Below are 10,720 nucleotides of genomic sequence, written 5' to 3'. Positions count from 1 at the left end.
GCAGCTAGTCTGTATAAATCAGTAAATGTACATTAATTTGTGTACAGGAATCCTTACTAAATGAGTTGGCCCACAAAAAACAGGATAGGTAATAATTGTATGATCCCTGGGGATCCAACCGCTGGGGCCTGCACTGATCACCAGAGCAGGGGTCCAGAATCCCTTGTTGGACTAGAGCAGTAGTCCTGCATGAGCAATACAGCTTCTTTCAGTCTCCGTCACTCCTATTGACATTAAATAGGTGCAGTAGTAGATATGAGTGATCACCTCTCCATTTAAATAGAGGTGTCCAAGTCAGGCTCCCAATGATCATCCTGTGAATAGATGATACATGTTTTTTTGTGGGACAACCCCTTTAAGCTTTACTGTTAACTATAAACAAACACTGACCCCTTTCCTAGTTCATAACTATTCATGCATAAAATGTTTGCTTACTACTTTAGACTTGTCAACATAATACTTAAAAAAAACCTTGTTAATAAAATATTGTTCTGTACATATTGTGCTTGGCTAATGAGGGAACACAAGCTTCCCATTTATAGATTCTCTGTACAGGGGGTACTTTGATCTGGGACTTACATAGTATATCTTATGGATATGCCATGAATGTCCCAGACAGGACAACTACTTTACCAGAACCTTCAAAAAAATGTAGTTAGCTAGTACTCAGTTTGAACAAGGCCAGGGTGCAATATTTCCCGAATTGCTTGATCAGGTATTTCCAAAACTTCAAAGGAACAGGTACTGGAGATTCAAGTTTGAGGTTCACAGAAAGATTTTCATTCTCATTTCTACTTTAAAGTCTTTAATGTAAATTTTTACATTAATGTTACTTTATGTTCTTTAAAGAGGTTTTCTGGGAGTACAATATAGACCATCAAATGTGATTGACAGGGATCCTCTTCTTGGCACCACCACTGATCAGCAGATTGAAAACTAAAGTAGGAAGAAGCAGCAGTTCTCACCCTAGCACTGCAGCCTTTTCAAACAGTTGATTGGACCCCCACTCATCTGATGATTATTGTACTCCCTGAAAACCCATTTTATAGTATATTACTGGGATTTAGAAGTATGTGGTATTCCAAATTGCAACATTAATTTGAAATCTGAGCCAGGCGTTAAGCTCTGAGATGTTCGAGGATAAATGTACGTAGTATCAGTGGGTCTTCGCCAGTTTTCCTCACAGTTAAAAGTCAGCTCTCTCTTCATATGTGAGGATAACTGGGGAGTACTGCCTCGGTAAGGTCTTTGACAAGGATTCTCATTTCTAGAAGCAGAAACTACATGTCTCTGTTTTCTGCCAGAGCAAAGGTAGGGCAATTCTGCATGCATATATTGTGGGTCAGGTCCTAGTGATGAGTGATACGGCATTTTCTCTCCATACGGAGTTAAATATTCCTGTATGCACTTGGACATGAAGTTAGGACTGCTCCTGTTTTGAGGTAAATATTGATTCTCATCCACAGGTAGAGTGTAAGACTCATTCACCGGAAGTGATAGGTAAAAACAAGTATCTTCTCCATGATGATTTAGAATTCGAACTGATTGTTCATGCTGTGATAAATATTGGGACTCATCTTCTTTCAGAGGTAAATAGTGGGAATCTTCCTTATTTAGTGGTGCATAGTGGGAGTCCTCTTTATTGGGGCAGGAAAAATGTGGGTCCTGGGATTTATATCGACTATCTGTTGGTAAACTAGAAGATGACAGATGCATGTCTTGCAATAAGCTGGCTGATGAATCTAGCAATGAGAAATTAATATACTCTTGGGAATTAATGATTCTTTTGTGCTGTTCAGGTGTCTGTTCAGGAGTTGGTGGAATGCCACAGTGTTCCTTACTGTTGCCAGGGTTCCAGCCATGTTGTCTTAAAGATGTGAATACAGAGTCATGATCTGGGTGGCTTAAGTCTCTACTTCTACTCACACTTTTAACAGAATTGTCTAGTATGACGCCACTGTCCTTGTCTTTTTGTCTACACTTCAGCTTTCTGCTCTGTTGAGAGCTCAAAAAGCACACCCCTAGACCTGACAATACTGCACCCACAAGAAATGCTGCTACAGTGGAAACAACCAGCATGTTGACAGATACTTCAACAACTCTATATTCTGTGAGGCTTTGTGTGAATAAACCTGTAAAAAAGCAAGTGTTAAATATTACTTAAGATAGAAAAATGAACATGACTTTGTAATCAGTAATTAAAATAATTTACCCCTTCCTGCATCACACATTTATGGCGCTGTTGTGATGTAATTTCTGCACAGTGCCATAAATGTACAGCATGGAGATGGCATGTAAACAGATCCTGATCTCAGCAGTAGGTATCAGCTGTAATATCTTTGTCTCGCTGATCCAAGTTGTCTAATCCTTTAGGGTGCCTTCACTTGCTGCAGATTTTGTTGCAGAATTTTCCACAACTGAAAATCAGTTCCATTCATTTGAATGGAGCGGCAAGCACATCCCTGCAAGCCTCATTGAAGGGAATTGATTTTCAGTCGTGGAAAATTCTGCAACAAAATCTGCAGCTAGTTAAGGCACCCTTGGATGCAATGTTTGTTAATTACTTTGGAATCTAAGTGGCTTTAAAGAGGGTGATGCTCCATTTATAAACTAATCAGCAACTCCTGCAACACAACTGGCGGGTGCAGATGGGTTGTCATGGCAGGTAGCATTAGGGCCCTTGCACACGGCCGTATGCCCTCCGAGACATACCGTCCGTGAGGGGGCCATATGTCCCGGATCGGCATCGATCGTGCGCAGGGGAGTACACAGTATCATAGATCACAATGATGCTCTGCATGTTGTGCCGCCCGCGGGGCTATTGTCCCGCACTTATAAGATCATATGAGTATGGGACAATAGTCCCGCGGGCGGCCTGACGTGCACAGCATCATTGTAATCTATGATGCTGTGTACTCCCGTACGCACGAGCGATGCCGCTCCGGGACATATGGCCCGCTCACGGACCGTATGTTTCAGAGGGCATATGGTCGTGTGCAAGGGCCCTTATACTGCATGTCAGTATGACATTGACAGGTTTAACACAATACATACAAACGTATTGCAATGTAAAATGTAAGTGATTATAGGATTGCAAAAATTTGTAAAACATGATCAATACGTTGTACATAAATCCAAATTTAAAAAAATCCCCCAAAAAAAAACCTTCTTCCTCTTAATTAAAAATCACCAGGTCTCAAAAGGGTTAAATGAGTTGGGCTGAGGAGGTCTGTCTGCAGCCTACTTTTGGTAAAAGCAGCAAAAGTGGCAGAGGAAGCCGAAAAGTCACAAATATTAGAACAATACAGGACGTGCTAAATTCCGACTTTTGTACACCAGTTTTCAGGCGTGCAAACTTAACACATTAATACCTGTGTTTTGATGGCTCAAAACAGACCACATCCTGAAAGTGTCAACTGCACTCACCATCACAGTTTCCAAGCCGAGATGTTTGTTCTCCACCAAGATCTTGCTCATGATGATCCCTGGAAAACATTTAAGCTAGTTACAACATTTCAGAGTCATAAAATAATACAACTGCAGACTACAGATAGTCTTTGCATAGCTAGCCATTTACCACAGTATAGGCTAGGGCTACACGACGACATGTGTCGCACCAATGTCTCGCAACAATATAATGTCGCACTGCGACGTACTGCGACAGGACAGTTGCAAAAAATCCATCCTAGATGGATTTTTCTGTGACTGTCATGTCACAGTTGCAGCATCTCGCATGTTGCAGTGCAACACCATAGACTATCATAATAAAAATTGTTGTGCAACATCAATGTCGCAGTGTAGTTGTGCCCTATGTGTCGCGTGACACATGTCGTCGTGTAACCCTAGCCTAAAGCTGACCTACAGCAGTGAAGAAAAATGGCTGGTTTGTTATGAAAACCTGGAGTAAAACTGTGTGTATGTGGAGACTAAGGGCCTGCGAGCTTCTATTGGCTGATAAGGGACATGTGTGTATGGCAGTTGGGATATGAAGAGAAAGACTTGCAGGCTTGTATTGGCTAATGCAGGTCATATTTTGGGAATATCTCATCAACGGTACATAATAGAGAGCTGAGACCCAGTCTAAAACCTTCCTGGGCACCTGATGTACCTGTGTGCCAAATTTGGTAAAGATCGCTCCAGTTGTATGGTCGAGCATAAAAAACAGACAGACAGACAGGCTTCGGGACAAACAGACAGAAACTCATTTTTATAAGATATGAGACTAGCAGAAGTACCCGGCTTCGCACAAGTATATTTCATCTATTTCATTTAATGTTTGTGTGTGTCGTTAAAAGATATCGTCAGTATCGCCCATAACGGTAACCTCTATAGCACGCCGCCCCTTTAATAGTGAACTCCACAGTCCCCCACCCCTTAACACTGACCCCCCACAGTGCCCCGCCACTTTAAAATGGGACCTCCACAGTAGCCCATCCCTTTTAACTTTGACCCTCACAGCAGCAGCCCCTTTAACAGTGAGTTTCACAGCACCCTACTACCTTGACAGTGACCTCCTCAGGGGCTCGCCCCCTTAACAGTGACCTCCTCAGTGCCCGCCCCTTTAACAGTGACCTCCACAGTGCCTGCCCCTTTAACAGTGACCTCCACAGTGCCTGCCCCTTTAACAGTGACCTCCAAAGTGCCTGCCCCTTTAACATTGACCTTCATAGTGTGCGCCCCTTTAACAGTGACCTTCACAGTGCCCGACCCTTTAACAGTGACCTCCACAGTGCCTGCCCCTCTAACAGTGACCTCCACAGTGCCTGCCCCTTTAACAGTGTCCTCCACAGTGCCCGCCCCTTTAACACTGACCCCCCCACAGTGCCCTGCCCCTTTAACAGTGACCTCCACAGTATCGACACAGTATCCCCCATAATAGTAACCTCTATAGCACCCCGCCCCTTTAATAGTAAACTCCACAGTCCCCCACCCCTTAACACTGACCCCCCACAGTGCCCGCCACTTTAAAATGGGACCTCCATAGTAGCTATCTGGGAACCCGATAACCCGGAACAGGATGGTGATCGGTGGTGTGATAATACACCACCAATCACCATCCTGCGATCCTGAGAGGTGATGGTGACATGCCATCGGGTCCCCCTTACAGCAGCACAGGGACCCGATGGCACCGCCGACCACAGCAACCTGTAAAAGCCGCAAACCGCAGGTCTGAATTGACCTGCGGTTTGCGGCGATCGCCGACACGGGGGGTCACCGCTGGGCGACGGTGATTGGAACTACACATGACCTACCGGTACATTATGTGTCCTTAAGTACTGGGACATCATGCTGTATCGGTACGTCATGTGACTGCAAGAGGTTAACAGTGACTTTCACAGTGACCGCCCCTTTAACAGTGACTTTCACAGTATCCACCCATTTAACAGTGACTTTCAGTGACCACCCCTTTAACAGTGGCCTTTACAGTGACCGCCCCTTTAATAGTGACTTTCACAGTATCCGCCCATTTAACAGTGACTTTCACTGTGACCGCCCCTTTAACAGTGACTTTCACAATTACTGCCCCTTTAACAGTGACTTTCACAATTACTGCCCCTTTAACAGTGACTTTCACAATGACTGCCCCTTTAACAGTGACTTTCACAGTGACTAACCCTTTAACAGTAACTGACCCTTTTACAGTGACTTTCACAGTGACCTCCCCTTTAACAGTGACTTTCACAGTGCCCGCCCCTTTAACAGGGACCTTCATAGTGCCCGCCCCTTTAATAACAGTGACCTCTATAGTGCTCGCCCATTTGGGATTTGAAGAGAAAGACTTGCAGGCTTGTATTGGCTAATGTGGGTCATTTTCTGGGAATATCTCAGGAACGGTACGTCCTAAAGAGCTGAGACCTGGTCTATAACCTTCCCGGACACCTGATGTACCTGTGTGTCAAATTTGGTGAAGATCGGCCCAGTCGCACAGGTATATTTCATCTATTTCATTTTATGTTTCCGTGTCTCGTAAAAACAGTGACTGCCCCTTTAACAGTGACTTTCACAGTGACCTCCCCTTTAACAGTGACTTTCAAAGTGGACGCCCCTTTAACAGTGACTTTCACAGTGACCGCCCCTTTAACTGTGACCACCCCTTTAACAGTGGCCGCCCTTTTAACAGTGACTTTCACAGTGACCGCCCCTTTAACTGTGACTTTCGCAGTGACCGCCCTTTAACAGTGACTTTTACAGTGACTGCCCCTTTAATAGTGACTTTCACAGTGACCGCCCTTTTAACAGTGGCTGCCCTTTAACAGTGACGTTCACAGTGGCTGCCCCTTTAACAGTGACTTTCACAGTGACCGCGCCTTTAAAGGGAACCTGTCACCAGTTTTATGTTGTCCTAACTAAGGGCAACATAAATAAGTGACTGATTCTCTTAGCAAAATGCTGGGTCACTTTCTTTAATTGACCCAGTCAATCTGCCAACATCTTGTATGGAAAAGCTCCAGCTCATATTGATAAGTCCTGAATATTCATGAGCTCCTGACTCTCCCCGCCTACCTGCTGCTGATTGACAGTTATTTTCCATATGAATCAGCAGCAGATGGGCAGGGGAGTGGCTATAGCTCTGAATTAAAAAAACGCTGGACTCACTGACATCATTCTGGACTCAAATCAGCTCATTAGCATGCGGCATGTGGCATCTTTGTGTGTATATTATGAGGTAACCATCTGTCACACCAGTAAGTGAATACATCTAAGGCACTTTTTAGTAGTTAATAATTGTATATAATTAGTTAGATTATAATCAAATATGCACATGTTAGGTTCCCTTTAACCCCTTAAGGACCCATGACGTATCGGTACGGCATGGTTCCCGAGTCCTTGAGGACCCATGACGTACCGGTACATCATGTATAGTACCGATAACCGCCGCCCACCGGGCGGTGATCGGAACCCGGTGCCTGATCAAATCATTGAGCAGACACCTTGGCTAAATGCGCGGGAGGGTCCCGTGACCCCCCCGTGTCGGTGATCACTGCAAACCGCAGGTCAATTCAGACCTGCGGTTTGCGGCTTTTACCTGGTGCAGCGGTGGCGCCATCGGGTCCCCATGGGGCTGTAGGGGGGACCCGATGGCATGGAAGGCAGCGCGCTGCCTTCCGGTGACGAGCCTGTGAGATCCAGCCCCCTGGATCTTACAGGCCGGAAGCTGTATGAGTATTACTCATACAGCCAATGCATTCCAATACAGAAGTATTGGAATGCATTGTAAAGGATTAGACCCCCAAAAGTTGAGGGGGGCTTTAAATGGGACACGGTGTAAAAAAAAACAGTCCAGCTAAATCTGCCTTCCAAAAACCGTATGGCATTCCTTTCCTTCTGCGCCTTGCCATGTGCCTGTACAGCTGTTTACGACCACATATGGGGTGTTTCTGTAAACTACAGAATCAGGGCCATAAATATTGAGTTTTGTTTGGCTGTTAACCCTTGCTTTGTTACTGGGAAAAATGGATAAAAATGGAAAATTTGACAAAAAATTTCAATTATGAAATTTCATCTCCATTTGCTAATAACTCTTGTGGAACACCTAAAGGGTTAACAACGTTTGTAAAATCTATTTTGAATACCTTAAAGGATTTAGTTTCTTAGATGGGGTCACTTTTATGGAGTTTCTACTCTAGGGTTGCATCAGGGGGGCTTCAAATGGGACATGGTGTCAAAAAAACAGTCCAGCAAAATCTGCCTTCCAAAAACCATATGGCATTCCTTTCCTTCTGCGCCCTGCCGTGTGCCCGTACAGTAGTTTATGACCACATATGGGGTGTTTCTGTAAACTACAGAATCAGAGCCATAAATATTGAGTTTTGTTTGGCTGTTAATCCTTGCTTTGTAAAAGTAAAAAAAATATTAAAATGGAAAATCTGCCAAAAAAGTGAAATTTTGAAATTGTATCTCTATTTTCCATTAATTCTTGTGGAACACCTAAAGGGTTAACGATGTTTGTAAAACCAGTTTTAAATACCTTGAGCGGTGTAGTTTCTTAGATTGGGTCACTTTTATGGAGTTTCTACTCTAGGGGTGTATAAGGGGGGCCTCAAATGGGACATGGTGTCAAAAAAAACAGTCCAGCAAAACCTGCCTTCCAAAAACCGTATGGCATTCCTTTCCTTCTGTGCCCTGCCGTGTGCCCTGTTGTGCATTTTCATAAGTGTACAATGTATCTGATGATACTATATTCAATATGGGTGATCATTGCCTTTAACAGCATGTGATCAGATGGGTTCATGGCAAGTTCAATCTGTTAAAAGTGAATATATAGAGAACATTATACATTTTATTATTGTTTAGAGACATGGATTTATCTGTACTGGTTTCTCTAAACATGTCTGTCTGAGGAACAATGGGTGTTTCATGGCTGAACCATGATCTGATAAGGAAAGATATCCATAAAACACATCTGGTGTGGTATAGATATCTATTCATATATATATATATATATATATATATATATATATATATTCCTGTGTGCATTTATTTAGCGTTTGAACCTGTTAATGATTCATATATACTATGCAATATTGATGTATTATAACCAAATATTGTTAATGTATATTTTATACTGTGTGTAATCTTAGGGGATGTAGAGAGCGTTTAAGTTGAATTTTCCTAAATAGGATCCATTCAGAGGAGCTGATGTTATTTCAAACATAATTACTCAATAGTTGAGACAGTTAAGGTACACAAACCAGGAGAAAAGTTAAAAGATGTTGTTCTCTTATCTGACCATAAATAAGATAGATCCATGATGTCTGGAAAAGTGATTCTAAAGTATCGAAGAAGAGTCCCTCCTAATTGATTTAAGTTGGGAGAGGTCAAAGTTTAAGTTGTGTAATGAAGCCATATATATGTGTTAATTCTTAAAATATTTGAAATTGTTATGTGGTACAACAGTGCCATCAAGTGGTAGATGGGCAGAAGTTTCTAAGGAATGCCAATTAAATAACATCATCCCCATGATTAACATACGTCACACCCACCTTATCTAATTGGAAATCCCTAATCCAAGAGAGGAGGGACATAGATAAGGATTAGAATATCTGATCCAGTTTTGGAGATCAGGGTTCATCACTTCACGAGAATCTTCATCATTTCACACGTCAGGAACGTACAACAGGACGTCACAGATCACAGAACATCTTCACCACTTCCAGTCCTAAGAAAAGCTCCCTACACCCTAAGGAATTCTTCCAGGGACACACCCGAGACTCGCAGAAAGAAACTTACAGATCTAAACCTTGAAAAGCTGGGTCCCTTCTAAAAGCTCTTTATCCCAAAGCCAGGGGTAATGTATAATTTATTTCATTTGCAGTAATTGGGCATATAGTTTAGACCCCATTATTGGTAGGTAAATAGTGTTAAAACAGTAATTTTATGGGAAATTTTAATGAACGTGCACATCATTGGAATTCCTGTAATATTTCTATCAGAGTGGAATCTCTGATCGGATTTTATTATCCGTAGTTAGGCCAACGGGCGTATTTATAAGGTGTCTCTTACTGCCATATTCTTTGATTGAGCATAAGGGACTTTCCACAGATTCATTTCTAATCGGTAATAATTTGATTAAAAAAAAGAGTAGCATTGTATTGGTGTAGTAAATTAAGTGAACCTGGCTTAAACAGTGGAGCACCATCTTGTGGTCAATTTTTATATTGTCCTTATATTCATTTGTATGCCATTTTTACTGTATGTATTTGTAATAAATTATATTTTATATAATTAATTGCACCCTGTTTTATTAGCTGCATGAATTGACTTTAGATCTCATCAATAAAAGAACTGGCGTTTATATGTCCGCCAATTTAATTTTTCATTTTACAATTTTCATATTTCATAAAAATATGAAATCATAATTTTTATGATTTCATATCTTATATGAAATAAATACTTGACATATTTTGGAGGCACTACAGAGATTGATTGAGATATTTCTATAACCAATTTGTGCAATTAGTGAAAATATTCCTTAATCCTTATTGGCAAGTCAAATTGTTCTTGTTATTGATTATTGATTAGAATCATGAGTGCAACAGGCAGTGACTCGGGTAATGGCCATGCTACAGCAGATAGTCCATCATACCCGGAACAGATAATCCATAAGATTATCAAATATCTTTATTCCCAGTTTAAAGTGGACAAGGACATGAATGAATGGATTAATGAGATGCAGACAAGAGCCTTTGCAGAACGTTGTGATGTATGTATACTAGGGGGAGCAGTTGATAGATACCTGACATATATGGATTTGGCAAATGATAATACCAAGAGGGACCAACACCTCTTATGCGCATTGCCACCTGTTTTATATGCATTATTGGCGGTCAGTACTCTTTCACAAAAGAGATATGAATCCATAATGGGAACGAAAACCCATATAGCCCAGATAGATGCAGAACTAAAGTCCGCAGAGGACACGATCAAGGACTTAAAATACAACCTTGATCATAGCCATGATGCATACCAAAAGGCAAAAAGTGGCTTAGAGGAGTTGCACCTCCAATATTCCAAAATTCAGCAGACGGGCAAATCAAGCCATACTGTGATTAATGCTGATAGAGATCCTTCTAATACTGTGGGACCTCCTGACCCTCCAAATCTTACGCCCCAGCATTTAGACATATCATCACATGCTCTTAAAGCAAGATCCATACAAGACCCTAAGCCATCCGAAAGTGATGCCATGATTAAACAGGAGGCGTTGACCCAATTAAGT

At 42.0% G+C, this 10,720-nt stretch overlaps 1 protein-coding gene across 1 annotated transcript in view; it reads right to left on the bottom strand.

The window, feature by feature from the left end:
• Positions 1–1,053: 1,053 nt before the first annotated feature.
• Positions 1,054–10,720, bottom strand: part of SEMA6B (semaphorin 6B) — an 808,975-nt gene continuing 799,308 nt past the window's right edge. The window contains exons 15-16 of the mRNA XM_040419828.1: positions 3,427–3,485; positions 1,054–2,132 (exon numbers count right to left, since the gene is read on the bottom strand). Of these exons, the coding sequence (XP_040275762.1) occupies positions 1,054–2,132; positions 3,427–3,485 (1,138 nt within the window). The remainder of the gene's footprint in view (positions 2,133–3,426; positions 3,486–10,720) is intronic.

This window comes from Bufo bufo, chromosome 2 (assembly GCF_905171765.1).
Source record: "Bufo bufo chromosome 2, aBufBuf1.1, whole genome shotgun sequence".
Taxonomy (NCBI): Eukaryota; Metazoa; Chordata; class Amphibia; order Anura; family Bufonidae; genus Bufo; species Bufo bufo.
The sequence above is the reverse complement of the archived record's forward strand: the minus strand, read 5'-3'. Positions and strand labels throughout refer to the sequence as shown.